General features: G+C 43.7%; 1 protein-coding gene across 4 annotated transcripts in view; it reads right to left on the minus strand.

Moving 5' to 3' along the window:
• esyt2b (extended synaptotagmin-like protein 2b) overlaps positions 1 to 14,652 on the minus strand; it is a 34,266-nt gene that overhangs the window by 11,746 nt on the left and 7,868 nt on the right. For 2 of the 4 annotated variants that reach the window (XM_079467404.1, XM_079467403.1), the window contains exons 4-14: positions 14,522 to 14,598; positions 14,359 to 14,431; positions 12,672 to 12,761; positions 10,868 to 10,923; positions 6,887 to 7,007; positions 6,589 to 6,765; positions 6,404 to 6,486; positions 6,259 to 6,307; positions 5,936 to 6,025; positions 5,740 to 5,820; positions 1,059 to 1,160 (exon numbers count right to left, since the gene is read on the minus strand). In XM_079467404.1, the coding sequence (XP_079323530.1) occupies positions 1,059 to 1,160; positions 5,740 to 5,820; positions 5,936 to 6,025; positions 6,259 to 6,307; positions 6,404 to 6,486; positions 6,589 to 6,765; positions 6,887 to 7,007; positions 10,868 to 10,923; positions 12,672 to 12,761; positions 14,359 to 14,431; positions 14,522 to 14,598 (999 nt within the window). The remainder of the gene's footprint in view (positions 1 to 1,058; positions 1,161 to 5,739; positions 5,821 to 5,935; positions 6,026 to 6,258; positions 6,308 to 6,403; positions 6,487 to 6,588; positions 6,766 to 6,886; positions 7,008 to 10,867; positions 10,924 to 12,671; positions 12,762 to 14,358; positions 14,432 to 14,521; positions 14,599 to 14,652) is intronic. The other 2 variants (XM_079467406.1, XM_079467405.1) reach the window with 1 other exon arrangement.

Raw genomic sequence — 14,652 nt, forward strand, 5'->3', positions numbered from 1 at the left:
CTATATACAACAAGCTCTACTTTGCGTTACACTATGTCTAAACGCTTTCGCTATGTAAAAAACACATGCACACAAAGCGGTCCTTGAAGACAAAAGAACCTGAAGACACGTTCGCGCCACGCATATTTATAACCTGCAAGTGCTGGTGTAATTAGCCACGTCACCATGCCGTGTTAAACACACGTGCTTCACAACCGGTCGAACAAAGACGTTCTCCCATAGCGTTTGAAATGCAGCATCGAGAGTAGCTTTTGATAGTGAACAAATGCAAAACATATCAGCAAATCATCTGTCTGCATGTGTCGTGAGAAATCGGTTGTACTTTAGGACCCTGGAGACACTTCCTACAGTCATAAGAGATGTCGCATGAAAGAAACAGACAGATCTGAACTCAGTTTTTATAGTTGAACGGAGCTTAAAACACTCCAGTCTGTCTATAGAAATATGAAGTAAACGTGTTTCAGTGTATCTATATTTCCCCCAATATGCACATTTTGGACTAAATGTCCAATTAAGGAAGAATATTTCTCAACTGAATCTGTCTTCCTTCCATATTACATAAACATGGAATATTTTATTTCAATCTGAATCAGATAATTTAATAGAAGACATTCTAAGCTTTCTTTAGACATACGTTTCTCGTTTTTGTGATAAGTACTTGCAAAGTTTTGGATCAGTTCAGAGCAGAGTGGAGACAGAGATCGCTGATAACGCGTCCTATTAGTTATTTTACAAAATCATGTTTTGTTGTTATTGTGAGTGTATGCATGTAAAAGTTACTAATACTGTTTCATACTGTATATGTGTACGCATAAAAATAATGCAGTATTTTAAGTCTCTTTTGCTCTGATAAGAATAAAGTGAGATAGTGGCACACGTCGACCTTGATGTTAAAGGTCCTGAATGTTGGTTTCGGTTACTTTTCGATTAATCGCCCAGGCCTAGTCATTCACATGCACCAGTTCAACACTTCAGTGAATTAATGTCTATCCTCACTGTTAGGTACCCAGCTAAAGCAAGGCTTGGAGATCTAGAATGCAGATGACTGGACAACTCACAAGTAAAGATCTACAGAGAGAGTCAGAGTTCTCACAAAAGACCAGACCAGATGCCCTCCTCTCCTTCAGGTTTCCACAGCCAAAGCTGCCCTCAAAGACCCTCTTTTAGTAGAAGAGGAAGGCACAATGAAGAGCATTAATCATGTGTGCACTTTAAGCCAAGACTGAGGGACTTATTAGGCCTGGGGTTCAGATATTATGATTAGATCTTAGGAAATCAGAGAACCGATGTATGAAGACACACACACACACAGAGAAAAACGTCTCAGTTACGTATGTAACCTCCGTTCCCTGATGGAGGGAACGAGACGTTGTGATAAACCGACAGATGGGGTTTGACTTGAGAACCTATCATCTTCTGACTATTTTGAAAAGGCTAATGAAATTGGCGAATTAAATTTGCATGTCGGACTCCGCCCCCGGATATCCGGGTATAAAAGGGAGACGGCGTGCTGCATTCATTCACCTTTTGTGCTGAGGAGCCTGAGAGCATCTCTTGACTGCTGCAGCGGGTGACAAGTGTTGTGGCATGAGGGACAGTTACGTATGTAACCTCCGTACCCTGATGGAGGGAACGAGACGTTCCCTTTCTGTCGGTCTCTCGACGTTGTGTCGAACCGACAGATGGGGTTCCTATGGAAAACGGCACAGCACTATGCCGCGTCACAATCTCTAGCGAAGCGACGGTGACTGGCCTAGGCGTGTCAGACGCGAGCGCTAGCGCGAAATTGTAACCATCCAGTGGGTTTGGCAGGGCATCCCAGAGCTCTGGCAAAGATGAGAGGCACCTGCCCTCCGCCACCACAGACGGAGGCCTTGTATCTCTAATGGCGAGAAGCCGTCCAGTACCTTAGGGCCACTTGGGAAGCGCTGTTCCCTGAAGGGGGATATGCGCTACGGAGACCACTTCATATAGTGGAGACACCAACATGGTCTCGCCCGCAGGGGAGAACTCATGGGAGGTAAGCGCGGACTAAGGTACCACTAGGTGGATGTCCACCTGGAGGAGGTCATGGGTCACCACGAGGGGGACCATCTCATGAGGAAAACATCAGCCGGAACCACCCTGTTGGGGGGTTACTACGTGTGGGGCACTAGGTCCGGTTAGAGCTATGTGATAACTCAGCTGATACCCGGCCATAGGAGGCAGGGCTGCTCCGCACTGTCCACCGCAATGGAGTGCTTAGTGATGGATGGAATGCCTGTTTTCTGCCCGAGGGGAAAGAAGTGAGGCTAAATTAGCGCACTGACCCGCCCGGAAAAGGGAGGGAGGCAAACAGGTCCACCTGCGCCTGCCCGAACTGCACCCAAATGGGCTGAACTGAGCGGGGGTGGAGTCCGAGGCGTCACTCTCTCCGAGGCGTCGATTGACGAGAGAGCGCATTGGCTGTCTGGTTCAGGTCGCCCGGGATGTGTGTGGCACGCAGGGACTTCGTCACCTGTTGACTCCACCCTGGTGGTCGCTACGGCAGTAGTATTGTCCGACCTGACCAGCACCTACTGGCCCTGCACCAGGGGCGCAAGTAGAACAGCTAACAACTCTTGGCAATTGAATGCCAGCGCAGGCGGGGGCCCGTCCACCGACCCGATACTGTGTGCCCGTTGCACACCGCACCCCAACCCTGCGAGGAGGTGTCTGTTGACACCATGACTCGCCTCGAGACCTGCCCGAGAGGGAAAAAAGATCATTGAAGACCAGGGGATTAGGATGCGACGGCAGAGAGGCGTGATGACGATACGCCTGCTGCCTGTGTGCCATGCTCTCCAGGGAACTCGTCTCTGTAGCCAGTGCTGGAGCGGTCTCATGTGCGTCAACCCGAGGGGGACCAACCCCGCCGAGGATGCCATGTGCCCCAGGAGCCTCTGAAATCACTTCAGGGGGACCGCTGCTTGATGTCTGAGAATGCTCAAACAGTTCAGCACTGACTGTGCACGCTCTAGGGTAAGTCGTGCCGTCATGGAGTCGAGTTCCATACCGAGAAAAAAGGGAGCTCTGCGCCGGGGAGAGCTGGCTCTTCTCTTGGTTGACCAGTAATCCCAATCGGTCGAGTGCCGGAGCACCAAGTCCCTGTGTGTACACAACAGATCTCGCAAGCGTGCCAAGATAAGCCAGTCGTCGAGATGGTTGAGCACCCGCACACCGCTCTCCCGGAGGGAAGCTTCCACGACCTTCGTAAAGGCCAGTAGAGACAGGGACAGGCCGAATGGGAGGACCCTGTACTGATATGTCCGTCCCTCGAAAGCGAACCGTAGGAACGGCCGATGACGAGGGAGAATCGAGACATGAAAGTATGCGTCCTTCAGGTCGATGGCTACGAACCAATCCTGACGTCTGCCAGACGTCAAGATACGCCTCTGCGTGAGCATCCTGAATGGCAGCTTCTGCAGGTGCTTGTTCAGGGTACGCAGATCGAGAATAGGGCGCAACCCTCCGCCTTTCTTGGGGACGACAAAGTACGGGCTGTAAAACCCGCTGGACATCTCGGCCGGGGGACGGGCAATCTCGGCCCGTAGTACAGGAGCATCTCTGCCTCTGCTGAGGTGAAGAGGATGCCCCGAAACCTGGGCGGAGGCCTGGCGAATTGGATCGCATAGCCGAGACGGACCGTATTCTGTAGCCACCGTGACGGCTTGGAAAGTGCTACCCAAGCACCCAAAGACCGAAACAGGGGGACTAGAGGTACGATCTGCTTCATCGCCCCCGCGGGGGGTGGTTCGACAGCCAGCAGTGCCGGTCCCCCGCCGGGGGACAACCCCACGGGAAGGGACCAGCTCCGCTGTGTTTCCTGCCTGGCGATGGCGCAGCTCAACGCACCGTCGAGGTGAGAGTGCTGAGGGCTGGCTATGTTAATACTCTGCACTGCGCGTCACCGTGACGCAATGTCAAGTCGCCGAACACAGACCGCAGAGGGTGAGAGCGGCTGTGAGAAAGACCCAGGGAAACGAAAGCTCTTGTGAACATGTGGGCACCAGGCCCCCGAAGGGGCCCAGCAGATGTTGGGATGGGGCAGGAACCATCTCAGTCCGACCCGGCAGCGATGGAATGGCTGGGGTCAGGCCCAATCTCGTTCTCCTTGGGTTCACCTCATCAGGAGCGCTTGTGCTTCCGCGGCGGCTGCTGATGAGACGGCGGACCTTTCCTTGACGTCTTCCTCCGGGGGGAGCCTGAGGAGGGGGTGCCGGAACCGGGGACGACGACAAAGGTGGCCGGGGCTGTTTAGGAGCAGACCCCGAACGGGACCTCGACAGCCGGAAGGCGGCCGCCCCGCGGCGGGGCTCACCAAACAGCCCACCCTGCGAGATGGGAGATCGAGAAAGCGGACCTTCTCGGCGTCCTGCATCTGGGCAAGGTTGAGCCAGAGGTGCCTCTCCTGGACCACCATCGTGGACATCGTCCGACCCAGTGCCCGCGCCACCACCTTCGTCGCCCGGGAGGGCGAGGTCGGTGGTGGAGCAGAGTCCCTGCATTAACTTTGGGTCGGTCTTCCCTCGTGTAACTCTTTCACTGATGGACCTGCAGGACGGCCATGGTGTGAAGAGTGGGAGCAGCCTGGTCCGCGGCACTGCAAGCTCCCGACACCGGGGTGCCGAGAACCCACAAGCCGCGGACGGGAGGCTAGATCGGCCCCCCCAGGTGGCCGGCGTCTGCAGCACAAGTGCACCGCTATATCACGTGCCAGGGGGTACGTCGACGTAGCCCCTAGCTGCCCCCCCATCGAGGGAAGACAAGTGACAGAGTCAGTCTGACGGAAAACGCGCCGAAAAGGGGGCGTTCCCAATCTTACCGAGCTCCTCATGCACCTCGGGGACAAAAAGGCACCGGGGCTGGGTGCGGCTTAGAGTCGCCGACTTTTTGACGTCCGTTTCATCCCGAGCTCAACCTCCCGGGGGAGGGGGCTCCAAGGAATCATCCGGGTCGGAAGCCAGTACGTCACCCTCCGATGCTGCAAGGGACATCTCATTTTCGTCACGCATCGTGTCCGAGTACGTGGGGAAGGAGCAAGACGGCGAGGTGCTGTCTTTTAGGGAGTGGCTAGACGAGCGAGACGAGGCATGAACGCTCCGCGAGCCGGTGGCTGACGGATTAACGCTCACGGAAATCCCCATGTCACCCACGCTACTCGCCGTCGCTGACGGCGTGGCCGGAGCCACCACGGTCACAGGACGGGAAGCAAACGAGGTGGCGGCAGGCTCTTAAAAGAACACAGCCACCCGTGACTGCAACGTCTGAATAGCCATCTGCCCGCAGTGCAGGCAGGATTTATCCACAACGGCTGCGTCAGCGTGTTGGACCCCCAAGCACGCGAGGCAGACATCGCGTCCCTCCCCCTCCTCAATGAGTGTGTTGCACCCGTGAGATCAGCGAGACATGCTGCGCTGTAGAAATTTGTTCTTTTAGAGAGAAAAACACCTCCGGAACTGCTGAGACGCCAGGGGAAGTCACTGATGAGGGACAGTCCGCTGCACCACTTCGAGAAATCAGCTCTTTTAGAAGGATTGTCATCAGATGCGAAGGCTCCGAAGAACGGAGTCCGGCATGCAAATTTAATCCGCCAATTTCATTGGCCTTTTCAAAATAGTCAGAAGATGATAGGTTCTCAAGTCAAACCCCATCTGTCGGTTCGACACAACGTCGAGAGACCGACAGAAAAGGAACACTTCTTAAGAAAACATTTCTTACTGGCAAATTTCTGGCAGAGTCCAGGTAAACAACGAGAAAAGCTGAGGAGAGATTGTCATTCGTCCTTATGGTCCTCAGAACCTAATAAGAAAACAGATAAAGAGAGAGATATTATCAAAGGTTTAGCTAGTGTTTTTATGAAGTCTGCCCGTCAGTCAATGTGCAAGTGTGTGTGTGTGTGTGTGTGTGTGCATACTTGATCCAGTTTCTCAGCACTTGGATACAATGACAGCCACTCTAATCTCAGATGAAGCTTGCCTGTAGCAGCCTCTTCCAAGTCAAACCACTGCAGAAACACAATAAATCATCAGTGTACAGGAACAGCAATTACAGGTACACATTTTAAGAAATTTTAAGAAATACAATATCAAACATTTATTATTTCGTCATTGCTAGCTGTTTTGTTTATTTCAAATTCAACTATGAAATTATACATTTATATGGCCATTTATGACAATGAGGAAATAACATTCTTGGTGACATCAAGGTATGTAAATGAAGCTTATTTGAGACTCTTACCCCATCAACCGTCTGTTCCTTATAAACCTCACTCAAGTTGATCATTAGGCTGGAACAAGAAAACATAAAACATATAAAAGTTATTTAAAGGTATATGATTTAAAATAGGCAATATATATTTCCACTATATAAATGAATTAAGCACCTGCCCAAGAAGTCATCTTTATCCGGGTCTTCATCAAAGAGCTCAATTTCCAGACGTTGTCCTGAATGTTCATAAACTAGTGCCTGACCATGCAACAAATACATACAAATGCTTAGATTTCAGTTTATGTGTATGAGTATTCAAATATTCTATATGTTTTGAGCATGTGTACACTATGTATTCACCTCATACACCTCGTTCCATTTGGGTTGCAGACATTCTTTGATGGTCTTGCTTCTGAAGTGCTGGTTGCAGACCAGCAGCATGCCATATGGATCAGATTTACGCCTTATCAGACCACCCAAATACGTGTCCTTAGCTTCTAGATTTTGTGCTTCGAGGAAATTAATCCTTAGAACACCCTGACGAGAAAGAGTAAATGAAATGCTACAAGGCATATTCCATAAGGCTATTAACAAACATATGTAGGATATGCTGATGACCAGTAGTAAGCACTGAGAAGTGTATAGTATGTATTTCTACCTTTGGCATGGGAAAGCGGAGCTGTTCCAGTTTGACCTCTCCTATCAGTGGTACAGTGATTCTGTTGGGCAGCACCATATAACTGCTGATAATATCCTGAATAATGTGGTCGGAGAAGCCACTGTCAATAAAGTAAAATGATAACAGTGACAATTTTTACTATTAAGATGCTGTCAAAACCACTTTAGCACTGTACATTTACTAGAAACAACATTGGAAATGTTCACTGGAAGTACAAATGGGACTTAAAAACAAAACTGATGCAGTTTACATTCCTGGTCCTATCGTGCACTTCCTTGGTGCATGTGATTCCAAAGTAACTTGCTTTGCCTGTTTCACATTCTAGTTTCACAGACACAAATATCATGTCTCATGCCAGCTCCTGACCTCACAGAGAAATGTGGGGAAAGAGCACATATAAGATCTTCTGTAGATTTTACAAAGGCTAATCTGGTTTGATTTGTCAATCAGTGTAATGACATCAATGTTTCATCAGAACCACCAGATCATTATTTGCAGTGTGCATGTCCAACACAAACAAACTTTAATGCGAAAGGAGCACTAATAAGAAGAGATGCAATAGAGATGAATTACACACCAGCATTTCATCACTGCTCTCTGGTCTCTCGGTAGCTCATTCTTTCTGAAAACACTGCAGTTCTGTCAGCATGGGTTTCTTTAAGTCATCATTATTATTTGATGAAGCACCTCACTCGAAAAGATAAAATTCAAAGATTTTACGCAATACACATACACACACCTCCCTCTTTGTCTGTCGTTTAGAAAACAGAGAATCACCATGAATGGGAATCAAATGCATACAGCTGTACATACACAGGTGCAGCTATTATGAGCGGCTCTAATGAAAACAAACGTGAGACTAAAGATTTAACTCAAAATACATACTCAAAATGCTTCTGCATGGATGTAATTAATCATAAAGCAACTAAATCTGTTTTATGACCTAAAATGCAGCAGCGGCTTTCACATTACATTACATGACATGGTGTAATGGTGTTTTATTTTGAAGGTTATATTGTGATGTCATGTTCTATTTTGTTTAGCCCGGTCCTAGTAGTTCCAGGTGATCCTTGTTTTTCCTCATTATTTTGTCTATATATTCCCTAGTGGTTATCATTGTTCTTGTTGGTTATTATTTGCTGTGGCGTTCATTTCCATGGATTTATGATCATGTCTTGGATTATGTTTTTGTTCTTTTGGATTCATAAAATTGTACCTACATTTAGTTCCAGTGCCATCTTTAGTATGTTATAGAATAACCAACCCGATAATGGATCTAGCAGGTAAACTTTTTTGTTTAAGTCAAGATGGGCGCAGCGTCGAGGAGGATATCCTGGAGTTTCTAGATTAAATTTTTCATGTGTCTTGGGACGATAAAATGTTGATGTTTAATTTTGATAACCATCTAGCTGAACTCTCACAATCTGAGAAAACCCCCTCTCACTTACCCGATACATTGATGAGATTCTGTTTTTGTGTGGATCATCGTTTACAGTGGGTGAGGCAGAGGAATATATTCCTGAGCCCGTTATGATGCACGTGTATACCCCAATAAACCTGGCTGATTAAGTAAATAATTATTCGGGGGGAGCTACAATGCAGGGCGAGTGTGCTGCAGCCAGCGAGGCCAAGAGCGAGGATGTCGCAACCATTAACGCTGGGGGCAAGGGCGTCACAACAATTAACACTGCGAGCGAGCGTGTTGTAGCTGGCATAGCGAGGGCACCGCAACCGTCGAGGCCAGGGGGCAAGTGTGCTGCAGCCGGCGAGGTCGAGAGCGAGGATGCCGAATCGAGCAAGGCAAATCCTCCAAACAATTAAGGTAAATAATAAATAAACGGTTTAATTTATTAATGGTACATGACAGAGTTTCGCAGGGGCTAAATCTCCAACGTATCAATTATCCCTAAGTAAATAAAAGCCTTCTTAAAGGTGCCCCTAAACCCCATCACCATTAGACATAATCTTACCCATTACACAGCTCAGAGTGGGTCTGTACAAAGAAAATACATGATTTAATTTAAAATGATTTTCCTTTAACAAAGTCCCTTTGGATAGTTTTAAAATATTAACGAAAGTGGTCAAAATGCTTTCTGTTTATCCATTATCCATGATCTATTTATTTATATTTTTCACTTTTCTCCAAACAATGTTCATTTCCTTTCTCCCGAGAGATACTTGACTACTATATTGAATAGCTGTGATGAAAATTTATTTCACTGCAAATAATTTCCTGTGCAATTAAACAGCATTAATGATTATCCTTAAAGGGGTCATATGACACAGCTAAAACAAATATTATCTAGCCAAAACAAAAATAGTGCCTAGTGATTGGTCGAGAACTGCAAGCATGTGATGTAAATGTAACGCCTCTAACCATATTTGGAACATCAGGTTCCAAAGCAATTGTAATGACAGGTACGCCCACCTTACTTGCGTATACATTTGTGCGGTCTTAATCAAATCATACCACGAACTGACGTAGATTTGTGGGGGTGTGGTTACGTGAGGTGTTTCAGGCCAATCAGGGTGATCATTTGCTTTAGATAGAATGCTTCTATTGTTTCTTCACTTTCATTTTTGCAATTTACATTATAAAACACAAAAAAACACATATTCGTGCCATATGACCCCTTTAAAACGTTAAACTGAAATTAAAGACACCACAGAAATGTACAGTGCAGGACAATCATAACCTTCATTGATTTGCTTTCCAGGCAGATGCTGTTCCCCAGACATATTTATGTTGAAGGCATAGCGTTCTCTGGAACTACAACAATCATTCACCAACAATAGAATATTACCAATTTTTTTTTTGGTCGCACGGATTTAAAAATCTCAGTCTATGCATTTCTGTGCCTTTTACATTAGCTTTATGATACAAAAAACATGAGTGCTGCTTCTGACACGAGGACCACACTTGCTCACACTAAAAAGCCTAAGAAAAACCAATAAACTTTAATAGCCCAAAACAAAGCATTTGGACACTGCAGTGCAATAACCACTGGCTAATGGTACCTTTGTTTGCTATGGCTCCAACAGAGATTATCAACATGTGCTTCTTCACAACCAGAGGTTATGTAAGGATTCAGTTTTCCTATATTTTATTCTACAAAGAATATCCATCAAATAGGTTAATCGAATTAAAAGAAAACTTCAATATACAGGCAGAACATATTTAAACATTACTTATAGCATTAAAACCTGTTATCTGCAAATGAAAAACTGTGATTTTATATTACCACCACTACAGAGTATCCCTGTCCACAGCAGCCTGTTAGAGAACAACTTAAGCTGTGTAATCATTCACCCGCTTGTGTGTGTCTGCACCATCAGCACAACCCAAGGTTCAACAGTCATGAATCTCCTCTCCGCTTTCTAACACAAACAGTATCTTACAACAACACATTATAGATTCTCCTTGTAATCTGGCACTACACTGGCCATTCCGATATTTAAATTCAAATTAGTTATCTGAAAACAATCGCTTTCGATAATGTGTCTAAACAACCCTAATGTAACTGTGAATTCACTGAAGGGTGATGCAATAAACAGATATTCAAGATGTATTATATTCAAACTGATATTCAAGAGCCTCTACATTTGTGAGGCATATTTATACAAATATGTTTTACAAACGACACAGCATCTTGAACAATTTTTTTTCTCTGAGCACCTGGCTATAGTATAATTTGTTAAGGTGATGTGCCAAGATAAATTTATCATCAGAAAATTCCTCTAAAAGTAGTGAAACAATCCAATTATATTATGCCTAAAAAAAAAGACAAACAAAGTTAATTGCAAACAAAAGTAACCAAAATAATCACCAAAAAGAAAAAAACAAAGCTTTATAGGATTGGAAACAAGTTACAAAGTGTTATTTGAAAATAAAGATAATTTTCTTGGAAAGTAAAAGACAATTTACAATAATAATCTATTGTTTAAAACAAGTTAACTTACTTGAGACCCGGAATGTCCAATATGTTTGTGAGGCCTGTCCAGTTTATGTCTAATAGCTAAATGAGAACAAGAGAGAAATGGACGTTAAAAACTGTGAACATTCTGAAATATCTGAGCAGAGAAAAGATAATATTAGCACAAAAATATCTGAGAGCACAAGTCTACGGTGCCCGTCTGGTCCGTAGCCACAGATTCGATATTTATTCCCTCAGTTTAAAAAAACTTACTCACAGATTCTGTTTTATTCTCAAAGTCCTTTGGAGAAAAACAAATGGACTTCAGAAGATTATGATGCACGGTTATCTGTGCCAAATCTTTTAAATGCCAGGACCCCTTTTTAATAGAAATATAGAAGAAATACACATTTGTTTCTCTCTAGAGCTACACAATGTCAAAAAACCCATAAAGGTTCATTTTAATTATTCCCCTTGATATTATAATTGAATATTAAATTTAACGTTAAGTATTACTTTCTGTAAAGACATTAAATGTCACATTTTACATAAACATCCAAAAATCCTGCTCCTGAAATATTTAATGATGTTGCATTATAGCATCCAACTGGGTCAGTTTTATTTCAAACACATTAATTAAAGCTCATCAGAACTGTACACGAACTAGGTTGTTACAAAAAAATATAAAATAGTATGTTTTAAAAAAAGGTGTTATATTTGCAGCAGACAGATTGTTCTGTTGTGCTTCAGAAACGCGTACTGGCATAAAGTTGGTTTGACGTTGGACGTTCAATATTCATGAATTTAAGGAACTTTAGAGACTAAAGTTACATACACATCAAAATACATGTTTTTATAGATTATTGATGTTTATCAAGAAAAAACGTCAAACCATGTGCAAATGTTCCTAGGTGTTTCACTTTACAGTTTTGTGTCTAGTCATTCCCTTTTAATGCAATTGAGCTGTCAAAAATTGAATACAGCATACAGCAGTGAAACACATATGATTTGACGGTTTAACGTAATAAATATAAATAATCTAAAATGTGTGAATTACAGTTGTTGACACACACATGAACACTGTACAGTTAGTTTTGTGGCTTTAAATGCGATTGAATTTTGAAACATGTGTGTTTTAATGTGTATGTAACTTTAGAGATGGTCCCTAAATTCATGAATATTGAATGTATAATGTCAAACCAACTTTATGCCAGTTAAATGTGGCAATGAACGGGTGTTTTATCTGCACTGTAAACACGCGTGTGTGCAAACACATTAAGACAACTTAAAATATAATCTAAAATAAAACAGTATATAATATTCTTTAATGTTCCTGCAGGAGCTTGTTCTGTTTCCGTAAGGCTTCAATTCCACGAGTACAGTTTGCAAAACTGTGCAAACGGTTTGCGAATAAAGCATGGGCACAGATTATGAATTTGTGGGAACAAATTTCAAAGACTGAGGGGACGGTTTACAAAACCGAGAGCACGGATTGGAAACTCGTGGGTACAGTTTATTAATCCGAGAGCACGTTTTTAAACTGTGGGAACAGATTTAGAATCTGTGAGTACGGGTTTTTAAACTGAGGGAACGAATTACAAAACTGTAGCCCCGGATTTGTGGGTCTTGTTTTTTTTTTCTCTGATGGGTAACCAGACATACAAGTCTGAACTTGCCTGGAGCAGTAATATTATAGGATACCATCAGTCAAATTCCACTGAGAACAGAAGCATCACTCTTACACACTTACACACTCGTAATTAACAAGTGAATTCTTATAGTTTTCATTAGCTGGTTGACACACAATGTTAATGTAACTCTCCAACTGTTGCATATGATAATAAACTCACTGGTTTCTTGAGGAAGAAGAGAGAGAGAGCACCAACAAGTGGCATGTTCCCCAGGAGTGGCTCAAGAATCACCCGCAGCACTCCATGTAGCTAGTCAATGCATGTACAAAAACATTATATGTATTTTAAAATCTAACATGGTGTAATATATATTTAGATTAATATATGTATTTTTTACAGGAATACAAAGGGAAAAACTGAGAAGAAAAGACTAACACCGAGTTCAAACAAACCATTTCTGTCCAACTGATGATTAATGTTTCAGGATTTTGAGATTCAGGCATTTTGCTACTGAAAGCATTCCACACACTCCTTTCCTCTGAGGAAGAGTACTTTGAGCGCTTTTCTACCAACGCGCTGAACCGTTCTATGCAGTCTGAAATGGTTACAGTTATGTTTCCATGTGAGCCTGGTTTGAGACGGCACGATTACAAACTGTTTTCGGCTCAGAATTTTCGGCACAGTTGTCTAACCCTGCTTATTCGTGCAAATCAATGTATGCAAAGGCGTTAGAGCTCAGCGTCTTGTGTTCCAACGCAGCGCGTGACACGTTAGTGTTTACATTCTAAACGTTTTTGTTATCAGCCCTGTGGCAGTAAGTACCGGCTGGCATGGATCGGCACAGAATGGAACGATAAAGCAACGAGAACGATCCGGCGCGATGGTGAAAAAGCGCTTTATAGTGTTTGAAAGCGCTTTCAAACACTATAAACATTCCTTACCAAAAAGTCTCCAATAAGAACACAAAGTTCAGCGAAATGTCATTCTGTAAGCAGTCCATTATGGTTACTTAATGTGGAAAAACCATAACAATGGGGGAAAGTTAAATGGGGTTCTCAGCTTTAATCTACCCAGATTAATTCTGCAAGTAGAACTCAACAGTGAATAATGCAGCCTGAACAGATTGCCTTCATAATGCAGAGAAAGCTTGCCAACTCATCACAGTGATCTATGACACCAACTAAACAAGAAAGTGCAGGCAGAAAGGTCTGTGCCTATTACAATTATTTATTTTTCTTACTTAACACGTGTCTTCTCAAGACCTCTCAAGATCACTGAGTGTGACAGAGAACTGTGAGCTGTATAACCCCAGGTGTCTACACTGTAAAACGGTTACATTTTTATGTACCATCAACATGGTGATGAAGAGCATATACAATTTCATTAGCCAAAAATGTATTTCCTTTCACTGATTTATTACTTACCAAATGTCCAATATGGTGAAAATGACATCATACATAAACACAGCACATTGTCACAGAGATTTTTCTGCTTTTATTGGAACACAATTAAACAATAACTCAAACAGAAACAGCCACTGTGTGAACACGTGCATTTGTCTGTGTGTATCTGATCTTGTACTACAAACAGTACAAGGACATTTCAGTATTTGGTTACATGCCTCCCTATAAATATACGCACACCCTTTCTGTAAAAATAGGCTCGGTTCAGGCGACAAGAATTCCTTCCATGAAACACGTGTTTGCATCACAATATAGGCAAGAGCATCATTGTATCCAAAACATTAACATGTATCCTCGGTTCATGTTGAAAAACTCAATAGAAATAGCAATGCGTCCCAGAGATGCCGTATCGAATGATGATAGCAAACAAAACCCAACAGCTTTTGTGGCAAAACAGCACAGAAAATTACTCTTCAATGTTTAATGGAAAGACATCAATATACCTGTATACTTTTGATCCCTGCTCTACAGTAGTACCTTTTGATATCCACATCAATTTCGGTATTTCCAACATAGCTGAAAGTGAAATGACAAAAACTTTAGCTCAAAAATGAATCTTACGTTAAATTGAGGTTCGAATGGAATCAACACCTTAAGTGATGTCACCTGATCTGGAGGTCCATGATGATTTGCCGTTTGTCCACGTTTTCAGTGTAAACTTTGACCCCATTTATCCTGAGAGGCTGTGAGCACAGACGGCCGTCAGGGGGTGTGACATTTTTTTTTAAGCGACATGC

This window comes from Barbatula barbatula (assembly GCF_947034865.1).
Source record: "Barbatula barbatula genome assembly, chromosome: 1".
Taxonomy (NCBI): domain Eukaryota; kingdom Metazoa; phylum Chordata; class Actinopteri; order Cypriniformes; family Nemacheilidae; genus Barbatula; species Barbatula barbatula.